Source organism: Thermobia domestica, chromosome 3 (assembly GCF_964235325.1).
Source record: "Thermobia domestica chromosome 3, izTheDome1.hap1.1, whole genome shotgun sequence".
NCBI lineage: Eukaryota > Metazoa > Arthropoda > Insecta > Zygentoma > Lepismatidae > Thermobia > Thermobia domestica.
In genome coordinates this window covers 345,155,437-345,174,945 of record NC_137456.1, presented here as the reverse complement: position 1 = coordinate 345,174,945, position 19,509 = coordinate 345,155,437, and the positions used below count along the sequence as shown (strand labels likewise).

General features: G+C 36.6%; 1 protein-coding gene across 12 annotated transcripts in view; it reads left to right on the top strand.

The window, feature by feature from the left end:
- sick (sickie) overlaps window positions 1-19,509 on the top strand; it is a 1,461,343-nt gene that overhangs the window by 791,119 nt on the left and 650,715 nt on the right. For all 12 annotated transcript variants that reach the window (XM_081752883.1, XM_081752888.1, XM_081752884.1 and 9 more), the window contains one exon: window positions 4,636-4,886. In XM_081752883.1, coding sequence (XP_081609009.1) covers window positions 4,636-4,886 — 251 coding nt within the window. The remainder of the gene's footprint in view (window positions 1-4,635; window positions 4,887-19,509) is intronic.

Genomic DNA, 19,509 nt, shown 5'->3' with positions numbered 1-19,509 from the left:
AAATGGAATTTTAATGGTAGATTTTTGATTGGTTGCTTGATTTATACTTCGGTTCTTTGTCAGCATCGAGGGCTGTGTAGGTCTAGACTAGGGTGACCAACCGTCCCGTAAAAACGGGATTGTCCCGTTTTTCACTACCATTCCCGGTGTCCCAAAAATTTTCCCGGGACGCCAAAATGTCCCGTATTCACGTACATTGGGTACAAAAACTTTCTAATCTAAAATTTCCTAATTTATATTATTATTTTCTAAGCTATGTGATTATATTGGAATATGTCTAATTACTGACTTGAGCAACGTCATTACGACGTTTGCGATATTGGATGTGGTGGCTGCACTGTTTTCTTTCCTAGGCCTCCCCCTCCAAGACTCCCACACCGCAGACGACAGTGCAGGGGCTGAAAGTCTTATGGAAAACAAACTGTTTTTACTCTCTGTTTCGGGCGGTGGAAGACTGAGGCGCTGTCACCAGTACAGTACAGTGTTTCCATGATTTGACTAAGATGTAACATACTGTCATTTACGAAAGGGGAACAAAAGTATAGAACTATAAAAGTGAAAGTAAAAAGAAAACTAGTTGTAAGTGAAATAATGTTTAAAAATAAGAAAAAGAAAATAAAGGGAGTTGGAATCCGATGTTGAGAGATTCCCGGAGGGAGCTCATGTGGTTCGGATTCCACGTTAATCAATAGGTCCACGTCTCATATAGCCTCGCTGCTCAACGGGACGTAAAACATAAAAATCAATCAATCAATCCGATGTTGTTGAGAGTAGTTCGTTATAAATTCTGCCGGTGACAGATTTTGTTGATTGACAGATATTGATGAATGTTTAATATATTTTTAGTCTTCTTGTTCACCTCAACCATAGGCTGGTGGGCAACATGGATATTTTAAAACTTTTCTCTCGCTTGGGAGAGCTGATGTTTTCAAAATTTCAATTTTTGTTAGTTGCTGATAGTTACTTGTTATTTAATTAATTTCACGAAGTTTTCAATAGGTTTTAAAACGAAAAAGTGTAAATTTACCCTTTTTTGTGAAAGATACAGAGAGAGAGAGAGAGGGGGGGGGGGAGAAGGAGAACGGAGAGGCAAAAATATATATTTAGAGGAGCAACTTATCCAAAAGTAAAAAATTGTCCCGTTTTTTCTAGTTCATGATTTGATCACCCTAGTCTAGACCTACAGTTTAACGGAAGGCTGTAGTGCGTTCGATACTACCCCATCGGGAATCGAACCCAGAACTAGTTAGGGGTAGAATTAAGAATTAGATTTCTGGGCTGTCTGCATCCATGGCCGTATTAAGCCGTTAGGTATGAAGAATGACGCCTCTTGACGATCACACTATTCGAGGAAAAGGAAAGAACAAAGGATTGAGGAAGGAAGGAAGCGGCTTGGGATCTGTATGTTAGGTACCATGCCAGCATTGTCTGGTGTGAATGAGGAAAACCCAGGAAAAGCTCAATTAGGATGGCTAACCTCGAAATGCTTTTTCGACCGAATGTCCTCACCGGGGATCGAACCCGGGACTGCTCGCACCAAAAACGAGACTGTTAGCGACTACGCTACACTGGGCCACCCCGGAATTAGTACTGTACGATGTTTCAAGTAATCCACGGTATTTTGAAACATAGAAGTACCGATATCAGAAATTATTACCTGCTCGCTTCTTGATATTTCATAGTTTTACAATATAGATTAGCGTCCCTTTTAGCAGTCAGGCTATATGAGACGTGGTCTTTCAGCTTAATATTGAATCCGAACCATATGAGATCCTGCTGGGAATCGAACCCGGGTCTCCCATTCCAAAAGCGCTTGCGCTAACTGCTGAGCCACGAGAGAGCTCTCTACAATATTTCGATACTGCGATATTTGGACATCCTATATTCTTCGATATATAGTATTTTCATATTTTTCCAATATTTCGTATTTTTCGATATTTTGATATCGATATTACAGTATTCTATATTTTTATATTTCTCCATATTGATAGTTTCGAATTTTATTAATATTGAATTTCGATATGCAAATACAAATACCAGCCGGGACCTCTCGTTAACCAAAGACAGACTCGTTAGCCACTACGCTAACAATGAGAACTAGTTGGCTACGAGACGAGACGAGATAAGAAATGAAGTTTTCTAGTCTCTTGTCGCAGAATTTTGTCGAATTCTCGTCACGTCTCGGTTCTCGAACACTTCTTTCTCGTCTCGTTTTGATTCTAGAAATATTTTCTCATCCCGTTTTGATTCTAGAAAGAATTTTCTCATCCCGTTTTGATTCTAGAAAAAATTTCTCATCCCGTTTTGATTCTAGAAAGAATTTACTCGTCTCGTCTTGATTCTAGAAAAACTTTTCTCGTCACGTCTCTGTTCTCGAAGACTTTCTTGATATCGTCTTGATTCTAGAAAGATTTTTCTTGTGTCATTTTGATTCTAGGAAGATTTTCACGTCTCGTTTAACAAATTTGTGTACAAAATAGGTGATCTTCTGACACCTCGATTACTGACAAATTTATATGATCATATTGTGGTGTCCTTAAGATAACCTGAAATCCATATACTTTGTGGCTAGTGTTGCCCGCGAGGCGAGACGAAGATTAAAATTTTATTGTCTCTTCTCGTGTTTCTCAACGCGTAGGCAACACTTGCTCTGGTTGGACTATTCCCAGTTCCATAAACCTAAGTGTCCAACTACAGAGCAATGAGACCACAAAACTGTATTTTCTATAAGTTACAGACCAAGTTAACAGGTTTAACTGTAGATTTGAAAACCACAAGCGTAATGTTAATTCCTCTCAGGACTGAATACTTCAATTTGAGGGAAAGAAAAAGTGTTTTGATTATGGAATCTAACTCCATCTTGCATTCCATTTGGCCATGAACGGACGTAGTTACGAACTGTTGTTTCCTGAAATAATATTTACATTCTGGTGTTGGTAGGGTATACTTTATTTATAGATTATTATTGATGCTTCCTTCAACAAAATAATACACTTGGTTGGCGCAGATATTTAAGGGATTTTGGTTTTCTTTCGGTGAGAAATGTTCTATAATTTACTAGTCTCCAATTCTTCCCAGAATGTTAATCTTCTGTTTATTAAATAATGTAGCCAAGTAATACAGTCTAAACAAGTGTTTCTCAACCTTTTCAAGCCTAGCGGCCCCTTAGGTGAATACAATTGTCCTGAATGTACCACGTTATCTTAATCCAATCCACTTATGCACAAAGCTGACCGTAGGACTTAAGAGTCTCTATCACTGCGAAATTAAAATACCGCTAATTTTACAGTAATTATGTGATATCTTCAAATAGATAAAAGATAATCGAAAATTGGATCAAGACCTCCCTAGACGATGTTATTTTCCATGAGGTACCGCTATCACGAGTCACCTAGTAGCTTTTCCTTTGCTGTTATTTAGAAACGCGAAAATAAATGCCGATTTTCTAAATGTCTGGAAATCGAAAGCAGATAAATGAGTCGTGATAACGGTATCTCACGCAAAATAATACTGTCTAGGGAGGTCTTGTTCCATTTTTCGATTATCTTTTATCTATTTGAAGATATCACATAATTATTGTAAAATTAGCGGTATTTTAATTTCGCAGTGATAAGGCCTCTTAAATGAGAAACTCTAAAAGTTTAGAGAACAGGCTTCAGTTCTTCAAAGTAATCTTCAAGAATACACATACTATAAACGGCTTCAAGAATTTATAATAAATCTTCAAGTGAAAAGAAACTTTATTTCTACACGTTAGCCATCGCTTTCCTTTCCTTCCATAGGGGTCGCGGTGGTTCTGTGGTAAAGCGTTCACCTCTGGCGTTTGGGGTCCAAGGTTCAAGTCCTGCTCCCGTCACGCGAACTTTGTAGTGGACAAACATCGTGTGCTTGGGTTTTTCTCGGGGTTCTCCCGTTTCCTCCCACTTCCTTCATTTCATTTATCTCTCATAATCACCGTCTCCTTTAGCCTAACCGGTATAACCGTAGGACGTAAAACTTAAAGATTTCATTTCATTTTCCTTCCCTTCCATTCCTTTTCCACCTCCGAAAAATTCAATTGTTTTTAATTTTTCAAAAAATAAAAAATAAAAATAAAAATAAAAAAAATAAATAAAATAAAATAAAAATAAAACGCTTCCCGTCTTGGATTTCCAACAGAAGAGACCAATGAGTGTTTCTTTGACCGACTTTTTAAAATGCGTGTTGTACTGAACTTATTATTAAAAATACATGAAAAAAAAAAACGTTTCTTTCGAGACCTTGGAACCAGTGGCGTATTTAGGGGGGAGCTTTCGGGCTTAAGCTTCCCCCCCCCCCCGAAATCTTACTTACTATAGTAAAGTATATGAAATATCTTGGCAGAATTTTCACATTTTCAGGCAAAGCCCCCTCGAAAGTTAGCAAAGCTCCCCCCAAAACAAAATCGTAAATACGTCGCTGCTTGCAACATCCTTTTTTTTTTTTTTTTTTTACATATTTGAAACGAAAATAAAATGAAAAGTAAAACATATTATGAAATGAATCTTATGATTTATGCAATAATTTATGTATGAATATAATTTATGCAATAAATGTAAAGTGATTGTCATTAAGAAAGAGAGGCTTCTACTGATTCTTACTTTCTTCTGTTTGTAGATTGAGAATATCAACTCGTGTTTGTCGTTTCTGGTGGGTCTCGGAGTGAGCGTCGAAGGCATCAGCGCCAAAGATGTCCGTGACGGCAACCTGAAGGCCATTTTGGGGCTTTTCTTCTCCCTGTCCCGGCACAAACAGCAACAGAAACAACAACACTTGCTGCAGGTAGAGAGGGAAAAGCTCCACAAACAACAACAACAACACCAACAGATTCAACAGCAACAACAAACAGCCGCAGGAGAAATGCCAAAGTAAGTACATTCATTTCGTTTAAGAGTCCCTATCACTGCGAAATTAAAATACCGCTAAATTTACAGTAATTATGTGATATCTTCAAATAGATAAAAGATAATCGAAAAGTGGATCAAGACCTCCCTAGACGATGTTATTTTGCATGAGGTACCGTTATCACGAGTCACCTAGTAGCTTTCCGTTTGCAGTTATTTAGAAACGCGAAAATAAATGCCAATTTTCTAAATGGCTGGAAATCGAAAGCAGATAAATGAGTCATGATAACGGTATCTCACGCAAAATAATATTGTCTAGGGAGATCTTGTTTCATTTTTCGATTATCTTTTATATATTTGAAGATATCATATAATTACTGTAAAATTAGCGGTATTTTAATTTCGCAGTGATGAGGCCTCTTAATACTTGAATGTAAATTGAAGTTTATTTATTTATTGTTCCTAATAATTTGTTGTGTGACGCTACATTTGCTGCTTCCATTCTCAAGAAAGTACACGGAGAGAGCAAGGAGCGTGTCAGGAAATCTGGAGTCAATAGAAACTGTAATAACAATAAACAACAATATCGATGGTTCTGTTGATATGCTAGTGGTAAGTCCATGACTACTCGTACTGCCAATACTTTATTACATTCTACTGCGTTGTACTATGCGGATGACAAACAAGTTTTTAGCTGAACTTTGGTGAAAATGAAATAAAATTTAGTTCAATATTCTAGAGTTGTGCGTTGTAAGCTAAACAAGATCGGTAAATTATGATGAAACAATCAGCAGAGGGAATAAATAGCAGAAATCGGAAGAACCCCGGAAAAATGAATACTCACCATACTGTTCATCGTCTTACTGGCCTACTGATGGTGTGATACAGTCGATTGGTCTGAGGCATTAGGCCGACGAGCGTGAGGGAAACCCGTTGGGGTTGGACTCCCCCCCCCCGAACAGCTTGGCTGCTTTTAAGTGTCTTAAATGTTTCTGTGTTCATTTTCATGTGCAGTCTGGTAGATGTTCAGTATTTTAATTTAATTATTAATTTATTTTTAGTTTAACGTCCGTTTCAGCAGCGAGGCTATATGAGACGTGATGTTCAGTATTGTAAGAGAGAGTTGTATATATATATATATATATATATATATATATATATATATATATATATATATATATATATATATATATATATATATATATAGTGGCGGATCCAAGGGGAGGGCTATAGGGGCTATAGCCCCCCCCTTGACGCTCAGATATACACTGGATAAAATGGGCTTCAATCCTGCTTTACACTGGATAAAACGGTAAAATATGGTTCAGCCCCTCCCTTGATCATATCCTGGATCCGCCCCTGTATATATATATATATATATATATATATATATATATATATATATATATATATATATATATATATATATATATATATATAAAAGACTTGTGCATCTATCTTCGATGAATGAGGTCTCGGAATCGATTCCGATATGCGGATTGGACAGCATTGAACCCACTACAGTAATTTTATCGTTGAAAATTAATCTAACAGCTCTATAAACAGTTAGTTCGTGTACAACAAACACTGCATTCACCGATGTGCACTTTTTCTGTTCTATTAAATGACTAATTCTCTTTAAGTCTTGAATGTTTTTTAGGATTTTCTCTTCAGAATGCAAAAATTAAAACATTTTTTCATGTTATAATCGGAAAACCAAAGTGGAACGTACTACTGTATTATCTGTCCACTAAAATTGAAATATTTTTAAAAAAGCCTAAAGTATTTCAGGCAAAAAGGCCACGAAAAAACTTGTTTTTGAATCCTTTTTTTTTTCTTTCGTCTTTTTTCAAGCCGTTGCATCTCTTCCTGAGTGTGAATTACGTATTACTTTCTTGTTTCTGCATTAGTGACTGACAACGTGGAACAACCATGGTCAAATCATTTTTTTTCTATTGCTGTATAAATTTTACGTGTCTTTTTGAACGTGGGAAGATCGGGACCTTTTTGACATTGGTATTGGGGGGGGGGGGGACCATGCATGCTTAGTTACGCTACTACTAATATATGCACATTAAAAGTTAGGTTGCCTGCATAACTAATCGTGGTACTAGGAAAGATTGGTTCTACTAACATTTATTAATTGTACAATTATAATATTTATTTTAACTAGAAATATAGAGCAGCTATATTTAGTTACAGTAACCTTAAATTCCATTGACTAGATATTTATTTTCGCTTCTGTTTTCTTATCTCTAATAATATAAGCAAACTTCATTGTCTTTCTAATGCATGACAGAATTAACAACTTCAGTGAGAGCAATAGAAATGTAAAAAGTCACATACTTCATTCCCGTAAGTTCTAAAGGTGAAGTTGATACTGATTTTCATTTTTTAATTTGTTACGTGAAGATAAAACAGATGACTCTGACCAGTGCGGTAAAAATGTAGCTTCTCCTGCCACCTAGTAGCAATGTTAAATACTAACGAAAGTAGAGAAGTATATCTTGTGCTGCCATCTTCTAAGCTAAACGTGAACTAACTGAGTCTGTTCACCGTACGGCAAACAGTGTTGTCATACTGTGTCCTTGCGTTCTTCCTTAGTGACTGGTGCTGAATCCAAACATTGGTTAGCACTTCACTCTTTCCGCGTCTCTGCTGTCTGCTCTTCTCTTTATCTCAACGTATTTTTTTTTTTTTTTACATTTAACTTCTTTGATTAAAGGGTCCATGCTGTGGTGAATGCAGAATTTTGTGAAGGGGCTTCAAGCTCCCAAGTTAATATAATTTCAGGTGTTTGTATGTTCAATGTTTCTTTTTGCATATTATCTTGCTCAAGGGAGGATAGAACCCGGAAAGCTCTTGCGTATGCCGCTACTGGGTCTAGTCGAACTATGTATCTGGTTAGTATGTATATGAACCGCTTGGATGCCAAATGCCCTAACTCCAAAATTGAAGTTTCCCAGGAGAGGCAAAATTTGAAGTTTAATATCTCATAAACAATTCATATTTCTGTTATGTTTTCAACCAAAACCGTAAGTATGTAGTTTATGGTTTTATAATTTACTGCTTATACTTTAGAAAAAGAAGAACAAGAAAGAAAGAAAGAAATATACTCGTGTATAAAAGTAAATGAAAACATTACTATTTAAAAAATTTTTTTGGAGTTAGACTACTTGGCATGCAAGCGGTTCATATGTTTGTCTATTATTGTTTTTGGGAGGCCATTACATAAGTGACCTGTGGATTTTTTTAAAAAACAATGAATATATCATAGATTTAATCTGCTTATCTTCTTTTAACCAAGGGGACGCGGTGGCTCAGTTCACCTCCGGTGCTTGGGGTTCCTGGTTCGATCCCAGCTCGCGCTGTGTGAACTTTGTGGGTGGACAAACACCGTACTTGTGGCTTTTCTCGGGGTTCTCCCGTTTCCTCCCACTGTATTCATTCCACCATTTCACTCATTATCACCGTCTCCTTTAGCCTAACCGACATAATCGTGGGACGTTAAACTTAAAGATTTGATTTCATTTCATTTTCTTTTAACCTAGGGTTGCCATTCGTCCCGGAATCGAGATCTGCGTCCCGGCGTCCTTGAACAAGAAATTAAGGGAATATTACAGTTTGCTTTTTTTTTCACAGGATTAGGTAGATAATTATTCTCTTCAATTTCTGAGTATGGCAATTCAAAAGTTGAAAAAAAAAAACTTGAATACATAAGACATGGATTTAATTAAGTTCACAATTTGACTATTTTGACATTGAACGAAGCATTCGTTTCATTGGGCCAAGGACAAACAGTTTTACTACTCAATCTTATTGTTATCTTTAGTACTCTGTTTCAATCAGCATCTTGCTTCTAAAATATTTTAATCAATAATCCCCGGCCAATATTTTCGGTAATTTTCCACTGACCATTCAAGAAGAAAAATATATTGTTTTAATTAGTAAAACTGAACAACAATGGGAAAATGTTGGAGAATTAAAAAAAATAGAAGCTTATGAGGTGGTCGTCATCATCATAGGTATTCTTCCATTATTGGCAGGTCACTTGCAGCAGCTGAGAAGCTTCCATGCTCCACGGTCCTCCGCTAACCTCTTCGTCTTCACGTATGATCTTTCTGTTTTTAAATCATCCATTAATTGTAGTCTTCTTCGCCCTCTGCCTCTCTTTCCCGCCACCATACCCTCTAGGACGTCCCTCATGATACAATCTCTTCTTAGCCAATGTCCCAACCAGTTTCTCTTCCTCTTCCTAATAATATCTAAAAGTGTTCTTTTCTCACCCGCCATTTCTAGCACTCTCTCATTCGTTTTCCGCTCGACCCAACTAATTCTTTCCATTCTTCTCCACACCCACATTTCGAAGGCTTCCATAGTTTTTCATCACTTTTACGTAATGTCCACGTTTCCGCCCCATACAATACAACACTGATGAGGTGGAGAAAAACGTATTTTTTTAATTATTTGCGGCAAATTTCTTTTTCCTTCTTTTTACGCAACAAGCCACAAAATATAACAGATCCTGAGAAATTATTTATTTGCTTCACATTATTACTTAATTTAGTTATGTAAATACATTGTTAATTAACATTATTTTGAAATCATTTATGCCATTACATTGTTATCATTTACAACTAAATTATTAATTCAAAATAATATTTAAAAAATGGTTAATATTATACATTTGCATCAAACAGTAATTTACAGCAATATATGGTTGTAAAAATATGTAAATAAGTTTCGGAGATATAGCGTATAGTATGTAGTATTTAGAAACAATGGATAACAATATAATACATATGTAAAATTTTTCTGAACAGTTGATATATTATTTTTATTATTCTATTGTTCGCTTGTTTCTGTTGCACTAGAGAAGAAACACCTCCTCCAGTTCCTTTCCAGGTGGCAACGTACCAAGAACTGACGAAACGTTGCCACGTTGGACCGCAATGGATATACGTTGGAATAAGAAGGATGCTGAACGAACATCTCCAGAAACGATAGATATGCGTCTGCCTACCTCTCTGATAAAATCAAGGCTTCTAGAACCCCATGCTCCACTGGTCTCGATAGCTATTGGAGCAAATATAAATTTATCGAGGAGATTATTGTATTTCCTTTCCTTTTCTGCCTCTCTACGTCTAGCAACTTCTCCAGCATTCACAACGGTCAACGGCAGGCTTGAATGGGCGAATGTGTCCGAACATGTAAAATCCCATACTAGAGATTTGCCTCTCATCCAAGGTATTAATGTCATGCCATCAGGTCGTTTACCATCGGAACGACAACAGCCTGACGGTTCACGAATCGAAGGAATTCCTGCCGTCGTGAGGGCTCGCAAAATGATGTCATTAACAGATGAATGTCTGGTGTTTCTGCCTATGCTCTTCATGCATGAGAGGCCATGCAGGCCGCGTTGGGTAACTTGATCCCCGCAAGCTGGACAGCGATGTGGCTCACAAACAGCTGAACCTAGTCTTAGGGCTACTGCGATTCGAAAGGTTTCATTAGACATGTGAGGACCTAATTGGGGAGAAGGTAAGGCATTTAACCATGCACCAGCATGGGGAGATGACGCAGCAAGAAGTCTAGCTTTACTTATTTATTTATTATTTATTTAATTATTTATTTATTTATTTATTTATATGCTTACCGGGGAAGGACGTAAATCATCTGATTAAATTTGCTTAAGTAGGGAGGACAAGGGCTACTAAAATGACTAAAAATGCAATTACGTAATACTTGAACAACTCTATCTAATGGAAGAAAGTAAATTAGATATAACACTTCTTTTCATTTTAAGCATTTCAAAGATTCTCGTAATTTAGTAGCGTCCCGGATTTTCATTTTAAAATATGGCAACCCTATAGACATTTGCTTAACTAGCAAAAGAAGGTCTTATAAATGACTAAAAAATGTGATTACGTAATACTTGAACAACTCTATCTAATGGAAGAAAGTAATTTAGTATTAGTAACACTTCTTTTCATTTTAAGCATTTCAAAGATTTCTCGTAATTTGGTAACGTCCCGGATTTTCATGTTTGAAATATGGCAACAATATTCTAACCCTTTTTTCCAGTTACCGTGCTCGTGGGATTTCTCGGGGTTCTCCCATTTCCTTCCACTTTCTTCATTCCACCATTTCATTCATATCTCATCATCACCGTTTCCTTTAGCCTAATCGGCATAACCGTGAGACGTAAAACTTAAAGATTTCATTTTTTTTTTTTCAGTTAGTTGTGATTGGCTTTGCGGATTGCTGTCGTCCACTAGTTTCTAGGCATTATTGCAGTTTTTTCCGCCGCCGAAAGTTCTGGAAGCAATTTCATCGTAACTATTGCAGATGTAATGTGATTTTTTCTTTTTTCTTCCTCACTGAAATATTGATACCAATTTTTTTTTTTAATTTTTAGAAGGAACTCTTAAAGACAAAACATATCAGCATTCCTGCTTATTGTTTGTAATTAATCCCGTCAAAAGAAGGGATTTCCTGTCCCTAAATTTTGCGTTATAGAGAGCCATTGTCTTGATTCACATCATTACCAAAATTTTAGTGTTGATTCTGGTGCAAACTCCCTCATCCGGTTCTTTATCTTCAAAAATTTATGGATAGAGGAGTGTCCTCAGGTGTGGATTGCGGGGATAACTTTTCATTGAAAACTGTATAATCGAACTTTTAATTATTCCATAAAGATACTTTAACCCTTGGAGTACCAAGATATAAATTTTACTTAAATGCCCAAGATGGGGTCAATTTGACCGCATAGGTTTTTGTGACTCTAAGGCCAGCAAAGAGATCAAAAGATATTCTATTGTTACAATACAAGCAATGAACATTTATTGTAAAGAGGAAAATGTACCACATAAGAGAAACTAATAAAATGAGGTTGGCGCCAAAACTCGCACGAAAATGCCATGCCCTCAGCGCCATCTACATTTGGCGGGATGAGAAATTTTTTTTCTCCTCTCCTCTCGGAATATGACTGAAAACTCTTTTCTTCGATGATTGGCCAAGATGGGGTCATTTTGACCCCATTTTCCATTTCTGTAAATAAAAAGACAAATTAGATTCTACGATACTTGCTAAGTGTACAAAATTATTCAAGAGACTCTTATAGAAGCATTCCTAGAAGACCATTTCAGCACATATATATATTTTTAATGCAATAAAAATAGATGTCTCCTGGGGTCAAATAGACCCCATCTTGGTACTCCAAGAGTTAAAGAACGCCAAAAAGTTCCAATATTGACTAAAATTTAGTCTATTTTGGTTTTCTGACAACCAACCCGAATTTTCTCTATTACAGTTTCCAAGGAGGACTCTATTACATTTTTAAGGAAAGAATGGGAAACTTGGGGAGATTGTTTCCAAGCACTTTGGGGAGAGGACACTGCTGGATACCAATGTCCTTGGTTTTAGCTTGCTCGAAGACCTTCCTTTGAAACAGGAACGTTTCCATTTATACAAGATTTGCAAGACATGGGAAATTAACCTTGAAAGAATATCTGGATACCTGAAGCTGGAATTATTGTCAACGCCTATATTATAGTAACTTTAACACAACTTAGTTTTTATTTATTTATCTTAGAAGAGCAAGTTTTCCACGTCCACCAAAAAGCTTCTGCGAACATAGGCGCCAACTTTGGGGGACAAGACACTTTGGCCCCCCAATTTAAAGGCGAGGTCCTCGCCCCCCCCAATATAATTCAGTCCAGGAAGAATTAACAAAGAGGACCAGTAATTTCTATCGTAAACTTCGTCGTGCCTTTATTTCAATATTAGGAACAGCCTTCTTATTCGATAGGGAATGCCGTTTTCAAAATGGTTGAGGAAGAATTAATAGAGCACTGAAGCTTCAACCAACACTCTGGCAGCACTGATATGAAAAGTAAAGATCAATGTGGTGCGCAAAGTTGCAGTGAAGTTCCCAAATTTTGAACTTGAATTTGTTTTAATACCTTTAAGCGAATTTGACTTAGATTGTGAATTTCGCAGCGGAGCGGATGCAATGGAGCAGTGGACCAACTGAATATAATGATACATTTATTCATTGTCTCCCCCCCCCCCAATATTTTCTTCAAGTCGGCGCCTATGTTTGTGAATGTACTATCTTGTTAACAAGAACTGTTCGTATTGTTTAGATGATTCAGACCGAAGCTAAACTATGATTTTAAGATTGGTTTAAAGGGACAAGTTTTGTCGATAGATGGCAGTGCAATCTTCGTATCTCTTCCATGTATTTTTTTACCTTTCACGAAAATTTACAATTTCTCTTACAAATTTCAACCTAGAGACTTCAAATTTTTAGACAAGGAACTTCATAACCTATTAAAGGGAACAATCCGTGCTGATTTTTTATTTACAATTTTGTTCATTGTTGAAATGGTTTGATTGTTGAAATGGATATCCAAACCTTTAACAATGGAACTGTTTCAACAATGAAGAAAATTGTAAATAAAAAATCGACACGGATTGTTCCCTTTAATAGGTTATGAAGTTCCTTCTGTAAAAATTTGAAGTCTCTACGTTGAAATTTGTAAAAGAAATTGTAAATTTTCGTGAAAGGTAAAAAAATACATGGGAGAGATACGAAGACCGTAGTGACATCTATCGGCAAAACATGTCCCTTGACACTAACCGTAAACTGTTCTGAAGAATTGAATTGATGTAAGTTCAGCGTCCTTCTTTAGTTAGGAACTCCAAAGGACCGGACCTTCCACCTGTGATCCAAGCAAGAGTGGACGCACAGCAACCAATGGTAATATCTAGGATACATCCTTATCTTAAAAAGTGAGCCAGAACCTGTTGCTATTATAGGTTCAAATTATTTAGACTTCCAAATCCGAGATTTAGCACTTTTGTAATTCATATATCTTCGAAAGCAGGCAACACTGTGAATCAGGATTTTATAAGTTACCGGTAGTTTGTAATCGCAAATAGATTTTCTGTATGTTATGATTTGCATCACGTACAGTTTAATGCAACTTTCCTTTGTGCTTAGTTGGCAAGACTGCATTACATATGATGCAATTGAACGTGTCTGTGGGTACAATGTTTGCTTACTATACTGTTTGTGCAAGTTCCCTTTTCATTACTTCAACCATTTTTATTTTGTTTTGTTTTATTTATTTATTTATTTATTTATTATAAATGTATATTTTATTTGTTCTCTTCATATAATTATTAATCCATCTTTCTTGTCTATCTTCTGTGTTTTTGCGTGTGAGCACGTAAAAATTCGGAGAAGCAGAAAGATTTGTAGGAAGTCTCGGTGTAAGAAAATTCGGTGCATGGAAAATTTGGTGTACGGAAAACTCGGTGTGGGGAGTGCTACGTATAAAGAAAGATTATTTGTAGTAGACCGTAGGATCCATTAGAAATTTTGAGGATAAAGGAGGTATTAGTTTTAAGTTTAAACTTTGTGTAGAATGCATTTTTACTGTCTTCTATAAGGAATTAGAAAATACCGTGATCGTGAAATAATTTGTATTTGAGATTTCGATGGATTTTAATATTTCATGACCCTTTCATGACGAGAAATTAGTTTTAAGATCTCCCTCCGTGTGATTTAACGAAGCTACCATCGCTTTCAATCGACATTTAATTTGAAACTTAAGTTTTTATGCTACTTTAGAAGGTATCTTCTAGAGTTTTCTTCTTCCAAAAAATAAATGTAGGTTATTAGGAGAGTAAGATTGAAAATTGCAGATTTTTCGAAAACAGTTCAATTTTCTTTCTATTTTATAAATAAATATCTACATTTAAATTCTTCAAATATGACACAGTTTATTTAAAATATGTTACTTAAAGATGTAAAAATAAAATCCCTCAACTGAAGTGTTTACATGTGATTGGAGAAGTCAACAAGGAGTCAATAGGGTTGCAGTACTTGTTTATCTGAAGTACCTGATTAGAAGAAAAGTCAAGTATTTCTACAACTATTATCTAATAAAACCATCATACTTTATATTTACGTATGTATACGGGGTGTTTGAAAATAACAGTGACAACGTTTGGGAGGTGATTCCTGACACCGAGATAAGACAGAAAGTATAGACCAACCTGGATGCACAAATGGCTCCTTTCGGAGTTATAGGCTACCGAAAACATGAAAAAATGAAGTTTAAAGGTCCATAGCTTCAATATTATGGGACCTACCGTAGTCGGGTCACTTAGGAACTAGTATGTGCGCTGTTCAAAAATACATGTTTCAGAATCCTAAGATACTCACGCAACAATTTTTATAGAGGGAGTTTGACTACGGGCATATAATCTGAAGTACTCACGAATTACCATGTTTTCTGCAGCCTATAACTCCGAAAGGAAGCATTTGTGCACATAAGTTGGTCTATACTTTTCGTCTTATCTTGGGTTCAGGAATCATCTCCCAAACGTTGTCGGTCTAGTTTTGAAACTCCCTGTATATGTTCTATGGTGCACTGTATGGCAGGTGGGGACCGTGGTGGCTCAGTGGTAGAGCGCTCACCCCCGGTGCTTGGGGTACCGGGCTCGATTCCAGCCCCCGCCAAGCGAACCTTGTGGTGGACAAACACCGTGTACGCGGGCCCCCTCGGGTTCTCCCGCTTCCTCCCACCTTCCTCATTCCGCCATTTCATTCATTTCTCATCACCTAACCTGGCCGGCATATGCGTGGGACGTAAAGTTCAAAAATTTCATTTTCTTATTATTTTGTATGGCAGGTGCTTTTTAGTTGTTTCTATAAATTCTGTCTCTATAGCTATTCTCTGAACTTATAGTTGTCGTTGTTTAGTTTGTGACAAAAAGTGTCAGATTGATTGTATGATGAGAACAAATTATAGTAATCTCCCACAAAAGACATATAAGAGATATCGGACCCAATGCAAAATATAAATTTGTTTCTTTGAAATACATAGTAACATTTTATACAGTCATTTTATGGCGTTTTCGTGTTCACAAACCCGAAGTTTCGTAAATTATCGTAAGAGATAGACCCTCTAATGTACAATATGTATTACACCGAACAAACCTTACATCGATCTTTCCCGACACCGAGTTTTCTGTACACTGAATTTTCCTAGACCCAAAATTTGGATAGGGACCACTCTGGCTCAGTGGTAGAGCGTCCACTTCTGGTTCATGGGGTCCCGCTCCCGCCAAGTGAACTTTGTGGTGGACAAATACCGTGTGCGTGGGTTTTCCAGGGATTCTCCCGTTTCCTCCCACTTTCTTCATTCCATCATTTCATTCATTTCTCATCATCACCGTCTCCTTTAGCCTAACCAGCAGAATCGTGGGACGTAAAACTCAAAGATTTCATTTCCAAAATTTGGATTTCTAACTTTTTTCCCCCACCTTTCTATCGGTTGTGAACTGTTTGATTGAGAAATGCTTCTCTCAATATAAGATGTTCACTCGTTAGTATGGGTTAGTGTTTCAGGAACATAAATGAAAAGAAAAAGAGAAAGAAAAAAAAAACTTAAAAAGTAGAATGGAACTAACTTTACATCTGTATATGAGTGATATGATATATAATAGTTTTTAATAGAAGACCCTCCTTTGTGTGATTCATCCTTTTTTTTTAATCTACTTAAAAAGTGTCGGCAAAAGAAAAGTATATCTTTATTTGGAAAGTTTTGTACAAATTTGGCCATTGTTCATTTTACGACTGGGAAAACAAGTATTTCGCTTTATGTGCCACGACGTGAAATTAGGATTAATATTGGGTAAAGGGGGAGAGAGGTCTGAGAATTTCTCGCTTTTATGTAATGGAAGGGCAGGTGCAGAGGCAGTGAGTCATCTGGCGGAATTGAAATTGATCCCTGAGGATGTAGGACTCTTTAGTAGGGAATGAGAAAAGAAGGAAAGCCGTGATTCACCGGCGGTGATGCTTTCGTATGCAGCCGCAAATGCAACGCAGGATCAAGTGCAGATTTTTTTTTTTTTTTTTTTTGCATCGTAGGTAATTGTGACCCGGGGCAGAAGAATAGTAGGCCCCTGCAGTAATAATAATAATAATAATAATAATAATAATAATAATAATAATAATAATAATAATAATAATAATAATAATAATAATAATAATAATAATAAGTTATGCATCGTAACAGTTGAAGAGTTTGTCTTCGAAACAATCCAACTTCAATTTTAGGATGGTTTGAATTAGTAAGAAATAGTGTTGTCAACCTCTCGAGTGGCTCGGCTCAATGCTCAGTCACCTCTGAGCCGAACCAAAAACTGAGCCAAGACAACAGCTCACCCTATCGAACCGGTTCGAGCCCTTGGCTCAGTTGGGCCGAACCGAGCCGAGATGATGGCTCACCCCAACCGAACCGGTTCGAGCTGTTGGCTCAGTTGAACCAAGCCGAGCCGGTTGACATCACTACTAAGAAAGTCATACTCTTTCCACTGGAGCCACTTTCACAGTTTACGCCAAAGATGACCACTTTTACTCTCATGGACGTCCTCATCCTAATCTCTTCAGCACATGAAAGCATGAACATGTGTGATTTTTTCATACAATTGCGGCCAACATCGACAATTCTGTTAGGACCACACTAGTGGGCCTTATAAGGTTGTGATATTAATTCCTCCGTCCTTCCGTTATTCCACACGGTAATTATTGATGTCGTCTCCCTTAGCCTAAAGGGCATATTCGTAGGACGTTAAACTGAAAGACTCCATTTTTCAGATATTCAACGAGAGGGGACACCGATCCAGGGAGGACTGTAGTCTAGTGGTCAGATCGTTGGACCCATGTCCGCGTGGTCTCGAATTCGATTCCCGGCCGGCGCTTTCCCAATTTTCGATGTCCACTGGGGAGTGAATAAAAGACGTGACGATCACTAGGTCTATAAAGCTCCTTATACTCCGGTTACCGATAGGTAACTTGTTGACTACGCGTTCGTCGTTAGGTTGAACGTAGTTCTACCAGTCGCTAATAGATGGCGTGGAGCGGCTCTGATCCACAAATCGGGCTGTTAAGCCAAGTGGTTTGGTTTTAACTATTGAACGACAGCGAATTTTTGAATTTCGTTTTTCTTTTTAACCATAGACAGAGCGAGTACCTCGGTCGAGTTAATTAATGGAGTTAATCCGCTGGGTAACATCTTTATGAGTAACGATTTCAATTGTGGCTATCGATATCCTATAGATCGAAATATGTGCTAAGGTAAAAAAAAAAAAAAAAAATGTTAAAAGGTAAAATATTTTGAGATTAAAAGTATTGTTGAGGTTAAAAGTGTTACTGATGTTAACAGATTTTTTTTTTTTTTTTGGTTAAACCTCCAAAAATATTGGTGAGGTTAAAACCTCACGTTCTTTGGAATGCACAGGACCAGATTTAATGTTTTGTCTCTCCTCAGCCCAACATACAAAATTTGAACAAAATAGAAAAGTTTTAAAAATAAATTTATTTTATGCACATCTTTGTGTCAGTGTTTTTGTATAGATTATAGTGAACTTTTACTTTAAATATGATCTACGAGATTTCAATTCTCACCAATTTACGTTCTTTTTTTTTTTTAATGAAGTTGCTAAGAATGATAATTTTTGCTTTTACAAACAAGAATTTTAGGGAAACTAAAAATGGATCAAAAGAGTGCGATCTTGGCCAATAATTAGTTTTTTGGATCAGGGGCTACAAAATTTTTGAACGGGCCCTAAATTGAGTTTTTTTTTTTTTTTAATGGAATAAGCACATCATACTGAGTTAAGTGATAGTTTGGGTTTGGCTACGCTATATGTTGTTCTCCAGATATAAGGCCTACAAGAATTTTTTTTTCGAATTATATTAAATCTTTTCATCCAATAAAAGAAATTCTTTTTCAATTTTCGTCCGTAAATGTGTGAATGTTCAAACATTAAAAAAATCACTAAACGGAATAGAATAATTGTTTTTATTGCCGAAATTTATGTTTTTACTCTAATACAATATGGGACGGTTCGAACCAGGAGCGTTATTTGGGACTCCAAGGGGCAATTGCCCATGAGTTCCGACATACATACATACATACATACATACATATATATATATATAGAGAGAGAGAGAGAGAGAGAGAGAGGAAGTTCGGGTATTATGGAATACCATTTTTGTTTCGCTTCTAACTCAGTTAATAATTGGACATTGAAACAAGTATAGGCCTCTTACATATTTGGCTTTATTTATGCGTATCTTGATAAAGAAGTTTCGTTACAGGGGTGGGCAAAATTTGTAATTTGTAAAGAAACCACTCTGGAGAGTAATATGAAATAGTCGGGTAGTATGGAATACAAATTTCTATATAGAAAAGAAATGAGTTTTCTGTTGAACATACAATGAATACAGTGACAATATATAAAAATTCTTAATGCCAAGCCATAACTGAGTGTGATTACTTGCAAAAGTCACAAATATAATAGTCTGCTTTAGGACGTCACAGTCATTGTGAGCTCACATTAAACATGATGAACGCTGGACCCAAGCTCACCCCTTGTACCATCAGAAAATTTGCTGTAACAAAAAATACACTTAGCATTGTTATCATCGTAAATGTATGTTTAATTGCCCAATACCGACAGATATTTTTGTAATCGAAATACGGAATATCATGCTTTTCTTGCGGGATTGCCCTCCACGCCACCTTGGAAACGAAAGAGCTGTTAAACGCATTCGAAGGCGTAT